This window comes from Aspergillus ibericus (assembly GCF_003184845.1).
Source record: "Aspergillus ibericus CBS 121593 unplaced genomic scaffold BO80scaffold_8, whole genome shotgun sequence".
Lineage (NCBI taxonomy): Eukaryota > Fungi > Ascomycota > Eurotiomycetes > Eurotiales > Aspergillaceae > Aspergillus > Aspergillus ibericus.
Genome location: NW_020292106.1, coordinates 62822 through 75540, shown reverse-complemented (window position 1 = coordinate 75540; position 12719 = coordinate 62822). Strand labels below are relative to the sequence as shown.

At 50.1% G+C, this 12719-nt stretch overlaps 6 protein-coding genes across 6 annotated transcripts; 3 read left to right on the top strand and 3 right to left on the bottom strand.

The window, feature by feature from the left end:
• Nucleotides 1-369: 369 nt before the first annotated feature.
• BO80DRAFT_267615 (EF-hand domain-containing protein) lies at nt 370-1579 on the top strand. The gene is made up of 4 exons (XM_025714802.1): nt 370-506; nt 715-800; nt 860-1155; nt 1220-1579. The coding sequence occupies exons 1-4, from the start codon at nt 496-498 to the stop codon at nt 1397-1399; spliced, it is 573 nt and encodes a 190-aa protein (XP_025578019.1). The 5' UTR covers nt 370-495; the 3' UTR covers nt 1400-1579.
• On the top strand, nt 1212-2213 carry BO80DRAFT_267633 (uncharacterized protein). Its single transcript, XM_025714804.1, has one exon. It carries the CDS (start codon nt 1573-1575, stop codon nt 2119-2121), a length of 549 nt encoding a protein of 182 aa, XP_025578018.1. The 5' UTR covers nt 1212-1572; the 3' UTR covers nt 2122-2213.
• A 158-nt stretch (nt 2214-2371) lies between these two features.
• On the top strand, nt 2372-4608 carry BO80DRAFT_267625 (uncharacterized protein). Its single transcript, XM_025714803.1, has 2 exons — nt 2372-2774; nt 3018-4608. Exons 1-2 carry the CDS (start codon nt 2724-2726, stop codon nt 4488-4490), a joined length of 1524 nt encoding a protein of 507 aa, XP_025578017.1. The 5' UTR covers nt 2372-2723; the 3' UTR covers nt 4491-4608.
• An 850-nt stretch (nt 4609-5458) lies between these two features.
• On the bottom strand, nt 5459-6338 carry BO80DRAFT_462387 (thioesterase domain-containing protein). Its single transcript, XM_025722507.1, has one exon. It carries the CDS (start codon nt 6318-6320, stop codon nt 5571-5573), a length of 750 nt encoding a protein of 249 aa, XP_025578016.1. The 5' UTR covers nt 6321-6338; the 3' UTR covers nt 5459-5570.
• Nucleotides 6339-10383: 4045 nt separating this feature from the next.
• On the bottom strand, nt 10384-12069 carry BO80DRAFT_442271 (ketoacyl-synt-domain-containing protein; the record flags this gene model as incomplete). The annotated part of the gene is made up of 4 exons (XM_025721254.1): nt 10384-10718; nt 10776-11356; nt 11476-11703; nt 11780-12069. 4 exons carry the CDS (start codon nt 12067-12069, stop codon nt 10384-10386), a joined length of 1434 nt encoding a protein of 477 aa, XP_025578015.1.
• Nucleotides 12070-12190: 121 nt separating this feature from the next.
• BO80DRAFT_267597 (uncharacterized protein) lies at nt 12191-12673 on the bottom strand. The gene is made up of 2 exons (XM_025714801.1): nt 12402-12673; nt 12191-12322 (listed from the first exon to the last, which is right to left on the bottom strand). The coding sequence occupies exons 1-2, from the start codon at nt 12601-12603 to the stop codon at nt 12291-12293; spliced, it is 234 nt and encodes a 77-aa protein (XP_025578014.1). The 5' UTR covers nt 12604-12673; the 3' UTR covers nt 12191-12290.
• Between the last annotated feature and the right edge of the window lie 46 nt (nt 12674-12719).

Here is a 12719-nt window from a genome sequence, read left to right as displayed (position 1 = left end):
ATGAGTTGTACGATCGGAGAAAGTCTAGGCCAGCGTAGAAGAGCGTAGAAGAGGTGCCGCGGGCCGGCAATTGGCGGACACACGCCGCCAGAGCCGTGGATCGCAAGCCGCTTACGCCTCTCACCCGCCAAGCCCCGTGTTCTGGACCCGCGGCTCTCTCCATCCCCGATCCTCCGCCGTCGCCACGACTTTCTGTCTCTGCGCTTTGTCTTGATCAGGGTTCCTGGCTGCATTTTCCACCTCCATACCTGCTCGATCACTCCCGCGCGGTGCCTGTTGTTCCTGACCTCCCTTCGACCTGCGACCGGTGCCCCTCGCCAAGCCGCCGCCCCTCTTATCACCTCAAACCGCTACCCCGCGCCTTCCGAGAGTCTGTTTCAGCGCGTACCGACCGTGACACGTTGACCTGAGACTTTTCTCCCTCCGACGATTTCCCTCCTCCGACCTCCTCCGACGAAATCCTCAGCACCGGGCGTTCAGCGTGTGTGATCGAACATGGGCAAGTCGTAAGTGCTGCGCTTTCCGATCGGTCCGCATGGGGTGCAGGAACCACCGCCAGACACACCGGTTCATCCATGGGTGGTCGCACTCTGGACACTCGGCGGCTGCGACGTGATACAGATCATGTCGGCTGGTGTTGGAATGCTTCCCCCCTGCTACCCCGGATGTCCTGTGCCCCGCTTATCCGCATCGAACTAATTCACCGGCGTGCAGACAGTCGAAGCTCTCCCCGTCCCAGCTGGAGGAGCTGCAGAAAGCGACGCATTTCGACAAGAAGGAATTGCAACAATGGTACAAAGGTGTGTGAAGCATTGGGGGGTGTTTCTGCAGCCGCAGCAGCTGATGGATTGTGCGGCAGGCTTCCTCAAAGACTGTCCGTCGGGCACCCTCACCAAGGAGGAGTTTCAGAAAATCTACCGGCAGTTCTTCCCGTTTGGCGACCCGTCGTCGTTTGCAAATTATGTGTTCCGAGTGTTCGACTCGGATAACAGCGGGATGATCGATTTCAAGGAATTTATCTGTGCGCTGTCGGTCACGTCGCGGGGCAAGATGGAGGACAAGCTGGACTGGGCATTCCAACTGTATGACATTGATGGGGACGGCAAGATCACGTATGATGAAATGCTGGCGATCGTCGAGGCGATCTACAAGATGGTATGTTTAACCCCCGGTGTGATTTTTGGCCCCCACGGTGGCTAACGGGGCTGGACTGCTGCAGGTGGGCTCGATGGTTAAATTGCCCGAGGATGAGGATACGCCGGAGAAGCGCGTGCGCAAGATCTTCCGGATGATGGACAAGGACGAGAACGGGAGCCTGGACATGGAGGAATTCAAGGAGGGCAGTAAGCGGGACGAGACGATTGTCAGCGCCTTGTCGCTGTACGATGGACTGGTGTAGATCCTCGTCGGGACTACTGCTGGGCGCAGGCATGGTGGCTTTTTCCATCCCTGTTTTGGATGTGACCTCGGTGAATTGGCGCTTTTTCTTTTCATATTTCCTTGCTTGATTAAGTTTCGTCTTATTTTCTGGTCCTTTTCTTTTACTTTTTGTGTTTTCTCTTCAGGATTCCCATGACTGCTTGTATCCGAAAAAGATGGCCAGCCGGGGGACCCGCCGCGTGCCTGGCATTAGCGGGAGGTGCTTATCGCGGATGGCCGGGATTCAGGAGGCGACGCTGCATGTGCCTGGCGATATGGTGGCTGTACCAACTACAAAGGGGAGGTGGGTGTGCAGTGCGATTGAGACTCATCTCGATGCTTGTATATAGTAGGAGTTGTTATTGCGACTGTTTCTATCCTATTTTGCTTCTGATCATCCCTCCCCCTTGGTCTCCACTCATCCCGGTTCACTCCAGCCATCGTGACGGTCGGGATTGGGTCCATCCCAGGCAGCTGCCTGATGCAATATGCCAAGTGCAGCTTCATGACCCGCTCCTTCAGACCTGGCAGATTCGAGGAGGGGATCGAGGGGTCTGGTTCAGCAGCGAGCGAGAAGTTGCGTTGCAGCCGAGGATGCATCCACCCGGCCGGGACGGAAGTTTCAGTGCGGGCATCACCCTGACAGTCGGCCCAGATTGGGCGCCGTGCATCAGGGTAAGCTTGCAATTATTTCTGACCTGAGGGATTCCTCTCGCACCGCAGCCGTTCCACCAATCAAATGGCCCAGTGTCAGGAACGGTTGCTGAGCGGGCCCGACCGAGATTCTGCACCCAGTGGATGAAGGACAAAGGCAAAGCCACTGGATCGATAGTCAGGCGAGCCAGCAGCCGGCGAGACCTCCAGGGTCTCCCATAGTGGTAATACTATGGACGGGCCTGATCGCCTCCCGCCGTCGATCCGGGCAGTCAATGGGCCAATGGCTTCCCCTGCCCACCGCTGGATCGGACAAACTCGAGCCCTCACCCGCTGTCGAAGAAGGATTATTCCTTATGATTATTCTTCTGGCATAGGTGCTCCCCCCCTCTCCCCCCCCAAAATCCGGTGGATCTTGAGCCGGCCAGCCTCGATGGTGCTGCTCCACCACCTCCATCCATCGTCCGTCCCTCATTCACTCACCCACCCACCACCCATCGTCTCTCCCCTCCCTCACTTCTCTCTCTCTCTCTCTCTCTCTCTCTCTCTCTCTCTTCCACCTCCTCACATCATCCACTGCCATCTCCTCATGCCTTCTCTGCCAGATCCGACCGGTCTGGCTGTGGCTGTTGATCTCCCTGCCCGTCAGCATGGTCCGAGTGCCACGCGGCTGTCAGGCTTGCGCTGACGCCCATCTTCAGGTGCGTGATGATGGCGGTTGCTTCATTGTGAGCTGTTGCCCAAGACCCGGCCCGCCCGTTCATGGCGTTTCTGTATCCCCCCCTGAACCCTGTCGCACGGACGGGTTCTTTGTGGTGACCGGGTTGGGACGGTGCTGACCATTTGCCTGGGCCACCGGATTGGATTTAATTGTCCGACCACCCGCGGCCAGCCGCCTCCTGGAAAACGCTGAATCTGACCGAGTGCATTGCTACTACTTCTAGTGTGACGGGAAATCCCCTTGTGGCCATTGTAAAGGCCGCCTGGTGCCCTGCTTCAGCCAGGCCCGCACCTTCAAATTCCGCAACGAAGGCCCTGGCCTCCAGCAACGCTACCGTTCTTCGCCCCCATCGTCGTCCACCTCCCCCCCGTCCAACTCCACTCCTCCCTCCGCTGCATCCACCGCAACCACTACTACTAGTTCTCCTCCCCCCCGCCCAGGCCCGGCCCGCGGGCGCGACGTGCAATTCGCGCCGGTGCCGCTGCCCGTGCCGCTCCCCATGGATGAGACGGTGTCGCCCTCGCTGACCGTCACGGCGGTCGCCGCCCAGCAGACTCAGGTCTTCACCAACTACGTTCTCACTGCGTTTCCTTGCTTTTTTAAATGCACCGAAACTCGCGTGCCGGTCAACTGGGTCGAATATGTCGACCGGCGTCGTGGGGCCATGAATTCGTGCTTCGACTGGGCCATCCGCGCCTGCACCCTCGCCTACTCCGGCGCGCTCTACAACATCCCTGAATTCCATGAGGCCGCGCGCGCCTTTTATACTCGCTCTCTGCGCGGCCTCGCCAGCCTGATCGCCGACGAGTCGACCGCCAAATCCGACGAAGCACTCTCCACCGCCATCGTACTCGCCGTCTTCGAGAAACACCACTGCACCGAGCCCCAGGCGTGGATCCACCACGCCCACGGCATTCGCGCCCTGCTGAAACTCCGAGGGCCTAAAGCCCACCTGCACGGCTTCGGTCGTGCCATGTACATCGTCTACCGGCCGATCCTCATCGCCGCGGCTCTCATCGAGGGGGAAGCATGTTTCCTCGAGGAGCCTGAATGGCACTCCCTCAACGAGCAAATCTCCACCGACAACGCCAAACTCCCGGATTCCTCCCTCTACACCGACGTCGTCGATCGCGGGCTCCGCGAGATCATCAAAATTCCGGGCTACGTCAAACGCATCCGCGAACTGCTCGCCCTGCCGTTGACCCAACGGGCGAAACTCGAGCCTCCGCTGCTGCAGAGTATCCAAGCCACCCGCGCCGCCCTGCGCGGCATCCACACCGAATTCGGCGTCTCCATCTCGATGCTGCGCGCCGGTCACGCCAAACCCCGAGGCTTTATCGGCCCGCTCCCGGAGTTCTTCTTCGAAGGATACTCCGCCCATGTCACGCGGGGGGTCCATTCCGCCCTGCTGATCCTGGATTACCTGGTTGTCATGCTCGATCCGAGCCAACGCTCGACACTACCGAAAGAGTCTCTGCAGTTATGCGGCCCGTCATCCCCGACCGATACGCTCAGTCCGACCCCGTCGGACGACTCGCCCATGACCCCGCCTGGGTCCCCGGGTCAGCCCCAGCTGGTGGTGGAATCGCTGATCACGCCGACATTGAAGCAGGGGCCGACGACGGACTGGATGGATCAGTTGACGTCGACGATGGGGATGGATGGGGTGCGCGTGCGGATTGTGGATGTGGATTAGTTGCTTTGGTGGACGGTGCGTGGCGTTGTGGATTGGATTCTCAGATACCCTTTGTTAGAGCTTTCTTGATCGGATGGGTGGATATTGGATGGATGGATGGTGGATGCACAAAAGTCACGGCCGTTCTGTGCATTTGGTATATAGGATATAGTTTGGTATATAGTCACATACATTTGCTTAGTTCGATATACAAGGTGAATTACCGACACCGGAGATATACATATCATATTCCGACCTACCACCACCACCACCACCACAGCAGCAGCAGCAGCAGCAGTACACAGGTATCGCCTTCGAACCCCGCCAAAACAACAACAACTACAACAACAACCCTTACGACATCGTCTTCGTGCGAAACCCCACTTGCACCCTCCAACCCATCTTCCTTCTCTGTTTCAGAGCTATCGCGCTTCGAAACCAAAGACCTCAGCACCGAACATCCCCTCCATAGAGGATGTGGAAGATCATAGGCAGAGTAGATGATTAGATCCCTTTCGCGCATGGAGAGGATGTGTATGCTGCGCTGTGCTCATCGCGTTGCGGAATGCAGAGGGGAAATTTGGTCCAGTCGGTGGCGGGCTTAGTTGGCGGGCGGGTTGTTGAATGGTTGTGGTGACATGACTAGGTTTACCTCCAAGGTTATAAGACTTATGTCCATGTGCGATATTTATTCGATAGGTATCGCTTGCTGAAGGATCTGGTTCCTAGAAATTATGAGTATGTGTGTTGAGGGCGTGAAGAGCATGGGGTTCTTGCGGCGGGAGAAAAGAACTGCTGGATTGGCTTTGGGAGTATGGGGGGGGGGAAGCGGTGAAGATCTTGGTTGAATCTTCTTGGTTAGGTCTGGATGGTGAGGTAGAGGGAGTGGTTGAAGGGTGATACACTGGCTGTATATTCTATTTGTTCTTCTCCCCCCCCCCCCCCTTCTTTATATTTAGTTCAATGATTGCTGTCAGATTGCTAGTCATCACATTGATTGGCTTCTCCTCTAACAATCTAAGGAGCGAATGGGGATCCACTATACATGCGAACACACACTCCGGAACCCACCAACGGTCTTGAGCATCCGGATGTCTTCGCTCACTTCGCATCCATCAGAAACCGCCTCATGACCGCTGCCAACTGCCGGGCGGCGTCACCCTGCATCATTGAGAAATGATTCGCGTCCACGATGCGAGCAATGTCCATCTTCGTTCTCGGCACGAGGCTCTCCCATCCGCATGGCCCGAAATCTGTGCGTGCCTCCGTGAGGAACTTCAGCCCTTCCGGATCGTCGGGTCGCCGTTCAAATTTCGGTTCCAGATGCCGATCGACGGCGTCACCAGCCCATATGATCTGGGTGCGCGGCGCCTCGCACGACGGCTCGATCGGCGTGGCGTGGTACGGATGGAGGCTGTTGATGCAGGCCTCGAAATGCGGAATCAGCCACGGCGGCGGGTCGCGCCTCACGCCGTTCACCGTGCCGAGGAGCCCGACCTGCTCGCAATACTCGAAGTATCGCCGCGGCAAGTGATCGAGGCCCCGCGGTACGGGGCAGTCAATTAGGACTAGATCAGTAATGCTCTCACCGGCGGAGATGAGCTGCTTCGCGATATGGAACGCGAAGATACTCCCGACGGACCAGCCGCCCAGGGCGTAGGGCCCATGGGGCTGGCGCTGGCGGATCTCGCGGATATAGACGGTACAGATGTCGTTAATGCCGCAGGTGTAGAGCTCAGGGGTTTTCATGAATAGGTAGTTAATACTAACAACAGCCATGGCCAGATTGACCGTGGATAGTGTGGTATAGGATAAGCATGATCTAGAGCCATCAAATAAGAGAAATAGCATCTTGACTGTAGAGAGAAAGGCTGGGTTTTCTTAGAATAAGAGTGAAAAGGCGGATACTAATAGAGTATCGGAGCTTGTCATTGAGAAACTTAATATTAACTAATAAGACACGCTCATGTAAAAGTGGTCCCTACTACTAAAGTATCTATCTAACTCAATCTCGATAATATCAATAAATATCACTGTCAAGAGTGCGTCGTGACTATACATCTTTATAATATTGGGAGTGTTATCTTATTTCTAGAACTACTTAAGCTTACATAAGGTTAGGTAGTCTAGGAAAATCGCAGATTTATAGGACAGTCCCAACTCCTCTCGGAACTAACTGGCGCACAATAAGGAAAGAAATAAGTTAATACTAAGATCAGCGAACAGCATATCTAGGATGAGCTTTTAAACAAACACACTACTTTCCTTAGAGATGATCTTCAAGGCCGTTAACTAAATATTTACTAGTTTGATAATCCCTGTAACAGCCGAGGCTGGCTGTACAGGGCTATGGAGAACTTTATTAACTAACATATTATTTCCTTATATATCATCACGCATGTGGATAATATAGTCTATGAGATATTATAAAACCTTCTATGCCTTGATCTCCTTGTACAGCGCCACTATGTTCCTATCCTTAAAAATAACTATATTACCATGGTATATGCCGTCGTTATCAAGCTCTTGCATCTGAATATAGGACTGATAAGTACCATTCAGGAATACTAATTAGTAGAAATAAAGAGAGGTCTATCCATGGTTAATAAAAACCTCCTTGCTTAGGTCTGCTTTGTTATTCGTATTCATGATGAACAGGGCTGGCTGGCTGAAATTATCGATAAGGTAGGGATAGACCTGGAAACTTCCAGTGCTCTGTTGGGGAATGTGGAATTTAACAGTGGTTACTACCTCTTAGTTAGTATTATCTAGTAAGACTAAAAAGACATCCATGTACTCAGGATTGTATAATGCCAGTGAAAAAATAACCTAGTATCCCATCTTTCTTGTGAGCTTCTAGACTTGGTTACTAGTAACTATCTTTACTAATATTACGTTCATTCATTCTAGGATATACTCTACTTGCTGTTGGATATCCACATATACCTACTTTATATTTAAGAAAGTTATCTAGGTCTTAGCGTATTTAATAAGCTATTTCCTCTTGGAAGTAACACTCTAAAATTTAACTATTCTTTAGTAGATTATATAATCAAGAAATATATAATAACGGAGAAGCTGGGATCCCTTATCCTTAGACTTTGTGATTAGTGGTCGCTAGATATCTATATACTAAATATCTACTAGGCTGCTGTCTAATTGGGATTACTACTTATAAAGATACTCTCCAAGGATTAATACCATTTCAGCGTATACCAAAAAAGTGACTAGTAGCATATTATTCACGCGGTAGCCATAAATAAAAAAATCTATATCCTCGCGGAGAACATCCGTTTCACTAATAATTCAGATAATACTATTATTTTTTATTTTATCCACTAATCTATGGATACAAGTAGTTGAGAATCAGCTAATAGCCTGAAAAGCTTATGAATCATCCTTATAAAATGTTTAGTTATTTATATATTATATCTAGTACTCCTTCAAGTCCTAATTATAGGATGGGAGACGGATAACCGAAAAATCATTACTAAAGTCATAGTAATATTTCTTTTAGTTAATATCAATCCCTAACTCATATAACATGGATAAAATATTTGTAAGGGATTTCTATGCATCCCTACTATACTAGAGAGTTAGAATAATAATTATATTAGTTCCAAGATTGTCCCGCAGTAATCAGGAAAAAATTAGATGCGTACTAATCTTAACCCACACAGCAATTTCCAGAAGTCTCTTCTATTTAGCATCTACTAGACCTGTGACTAGATTAACAGTTTCCCAATAATGCCTAGCTAGATAGTAAGTCCTAAAATGGTTCTTAGAGGTCACCGTCTACCCAAATAACAGGGAAATTACGGGAATACTCGGGTTGTAGAATCTTACAACCTAGATTATAATTCAAAACTGCTCAAGCACTAGCTATATCTAGGATAAATAAAAAATAAATGGAACTAGGAGTTTTATCATCTAAAATCTAGTTAGAAAGATTTATTGCAGTACCTGCTCCATCTGATTATTAATACTATATAATACTATTTCTATGTTTAAATTAATACAGGCGATCTCATACTTGAGGCTGTAACAGATAGTCTCAATATTACTAATAAACATGCTGACTATGAGTATGGCATGCGTACTAGTAGAGATCTTATCCTAAATTAAATATGCTTACATGCCGGCTAGAAAAACAATATCTAACTCAGATAGGATGCTGGCCACGTTAAGGATAGTATATTTACTAAAACTATAACCTACCACCACATAGGATACAATACCCCAGGATTACTATAGTCTCACTATTACTATCTGAATATATATTATTCCTACCTAGATAACTAGAGATAACAAGCTAGTAACATTACCCTTTATCTAGTAAATCAGGGGTGCAAAAGATAGAAAGCCTAGTACTTAAGTAAAAGTGTTAAACTACTCTAGATCACTATGAAAAGTACTGAATTTGAAGAGTTCTTATCCCATACTAAGATATTAGGATCCCTGTCCGGTAAAGACTATTATAATACATTAGTTAGCTTTTACCCGCTGCTGAAGACTTAGCAACGTAAATTTACTTTCTAAGGTGATATAGATGCTTACTAGTTGGGCATTACTAACTATAACTTGATACGGATAATGCATTCAGCGGGTAATTATTATATATAATAAATCTAGTAATAATAGACTTTTTTTTATAATATAAGCTAAAAAAAACTTAATATTCGCAAGCAAGGCTGTACTTAACTTAGCGCTAATTATAACCATATAAGTTGATTAGGGATCTGCAAGGCCGGATTTAAAAGGTACGGGGGTGTCTTCTAATAACATAGAACTATTTCCCCTAGCCGCAGAGAAGTTGTTAACTATAGCGCGACGGCTACCCCCTTTAAAGCGTGGCTAGGATATAGATTTCATAGTAATATAAACATTGCGTGCCAGCAGGTCAGGAAAATTATAATTAATCTATATATATAGTTAGTTTGCGCGCCATGTAAACCAAGGTTAACATTAGACTTATCTTAGTTTTAATCCTGTAATAAAGAAAAATTTCATTTCTCTCTATTATCTAGAATACCTTAATCAAGATAATTACTCCAGAAACTAACTTACCATAGCCTATATTAGTCTTAACAGAGCCTAAAAACAGTCCTTTATACTTCTTTTACCAAGTCACATCTACCAGAGTAAACACAGACAGTACTAATTCTAGCTCACAGGCATTACTTGGTAACGTGACACGAGATAATCAGTTTAGACCACTTAATTCTCTAGTAATAAGTTCTCTTATCTATTTATGTTCCAGTTCTATATATCTCTACATAGTTCACACTGTAAAGATCAACAGCCACTAAGATTAAGATCTTATTAAATATGGCTTTCTAGGTCTTAATATGTAGACGTATAATACTCTCCATCTCTGCTAAATAATTCGTATATACTCCCAGGATCAGAATATAAATGGGATTATTATCAGCTTTAGCGTTCTCCAGGTACTTAATAATCAGAGTATAGACTTTTTTATCTCAATAATAGCTATCCATTCTATTATTAAAGGTCTTACAGTTTCCTGTGTGGGAAAGAAAATTTCTATAGTCCAAGCTAGCCGTAATATCTTCGTAGGAGGTTCCCCTTTAATTAGCCAAGATGCTCAAGATCCACTTCTATAGATACTCACCAGGATTAGTCAGAATGTTGGTGCTCCCGCAAAAGGCCGTATTAATATTATCTTTTAGAAGCGAGTTACAAGCGAGGTGCAGAGCAGCCAAGCTTGATGAGCACGCGGTATCAACGCTATAGCTTGGCCCACTGAACTTGTAGAAGAAGTTTTGTCGGCCGGGAATGAAGGCGCGACAGGACCCCGGAATGTAGCTACCCGCCGTGCCATCCCCGCATTAGTCATCGATGGAGACAAGCACCCCATGGTGAAGGGGGACAAAAGGGGGACAGAAGGAGCATACTAGGTGTCAACATCTTGCGAGCTGTTCATCTCCCCCCAGTCATTGCTGGTTGTGCCGTAAAAGACCCCGATCCTATCCGACTGAGTTGACGGGGTCGAGCCTGGCACAAACCCGGCAAACTCCATGGCTTCGTACGCTGTCATGAGGGATAAACGCTGAGCGGGGTCAACCTGGGGTGCTTCGCGCGGGCTGATCATAAAGAAGCTCGCGTCGAACAGCCCCGGTTCCTTCAACCAGCACCCGTATGGGGTCCCCATCGTGTTCTTGCGCTTTAAGGTGGGATCAACGTGGGTGCGTACGTCCCAGCGGTTGCCGGGTGTAATGCGCGCCACGTCTCAGCCCTCGTGGAGCAGCTGCCAGAACTCCTCATTGTTAGTGGCGTCGGGATAACGTCCGGAATAGCCGATGATAGCCAGTTTCGCGTCACTGATTTTGCCCGTCGTCGAGGCGGAGTGGTCCATAACCGCGGCACTAAAGTTCATGCTTGGATCCACTGCCACGTCAAACTGACCTTCCTTCTGCAGCGTAACGGCGAAGCTCTGAGCCACCAGAGTGGCGATGGGGAAGAGGGTGCAGCCTCGCCCGGAATCCCGGAGGCTTTGCCCAAGGGAAGTAACCACGCGGTCGAGACGAAGAGGCTGCCTCAGGATCTCGTTCAGCGCAGCCTCTAGTAGTGCATCAAAAGTATCGGCGGCAATGGCCTCCCCGGTCACACTCGAGAGGACGAGGAATTTTGGTGTGCAACAGCGGAAATCAGTGCTCAGTGTCTTTGCGCCAAGAATGTGCTGGATATCTCTCGGCCCGTACAGGTGAGGGGCATGATAGGGGGCGTAAATGGGAATGCTGAGTGTCCTGCTACTGGGCAGATACCCGGACATGAGCAACTCCTGCAGTGTGGTCGGAGGCCCGCTTAACGTGAGTCCGGCGTTTGCATTTGTGCTGATATAAGTGGCAGTGGTCGGGGGGAAGACCCTGATCCCATTCAGTATGATAGCCCAGTTCGATTTGATAACTGGGGCCAGCCTACCTTCTCATCATTGTAGCTCTTAAGCATCGACTCTGCTACGCTTCCCTCTAGACCGGGGACTAACACGGACCAGGCGGATGGGGGACTGGTTTGGGGCTGCAGATTCTCGCGCACTTCAGCAACACAGAGGCCCGCCCTAAATGCCACCCAAACGGTGTGCACCGCGAGGGGTACAAGGTCAGTGATACTTCGCGAACAGCTCAATGCAACAGCACTCAGAAGCCCTGTACAAAGACCAACCAACCGCGTGCTCGGGGCGGAGGGATACTCCCGGCCCGGCGCCGTGAAGTAGCTGGCAGCCATGATGCTCGTTAGGTTGATTCTCTTCCAATTTGAGGATCTCAGCAAGGAACCATCATGCGACTCACCTGGTCACGCATGCGAGCTGATAGGTGCATGCGAGGGCTATCTCGAAGGCGGGATGGGTCGAAGGTATTTGCTGCACGCGAGTGAGCAGCTCCTGGAAGGTGATGAACCCCGGAAATTTGGCTCGTTCTAGGGCTGGCAGCGTTGCGATCTCCTCTCGTAGTACAAAGGCAACTCTCTCGAAGAGGGAGGTAAGGAGAGGGTTGGTTTTGGTGGCAACAAGCGACCGCAGCCCGGCGACATAGTCTGATGTCAGATCTCCAAAGAGAACAACGCGATCACGTTCAGTCATATTTCTCTCCTCTTTCCTCATCGGGCTAGGTTCCAGGAAGGGACTGATCGGGTTGGCTCTGTCGTTCACTCGTCGGTCTTCCGCGTATGCTTTCTTCTTGCTGCCAAGTCCTCCGGGGAGGGGAAAGGCGCTTTATGTGGTTTCTCGCTCCAGCAAATTTGCATGGAATCGGGCTTTTGACCCCCTTGGCGTACCGGAAGCTCTCGCAAGGAGTGTTTGGGTCAAATCTCCGAGGCTTGGATCCCCTGATTTGCTGAGGGTTGGGGGGGTTAGTCCTGACGAACACCTCGGTGTTGCTCAGTCCACGCCTGGCCACGGGGAAGGGAACCTACCGTGGTCGGAAAGGCCGGGGCTCATCATGGTTGAACGGCCGATGGAGCCTGGAACTTGCTGACCCTGGACCCAGGCACACGTGCTGCAGGGACACTTGATTCGATAGTGGACCCAGGAAGGGCTGGTACTAGGAAATATGGCCTCAACCACCCTATTCTCCAGGGATAACCCAATCAAAGTAAGCTGTAGGAGACCGGGCATGTGGGTCGGCCAATGTCAGTCAGTAGTTGCGCTTCGCAAGCGATAAGTGATTCCCTAAAGAGAAAATGAGGCATCCCTATTTCTGCCTAGAATGTTGGCGCGTTACCGCCTAAAAA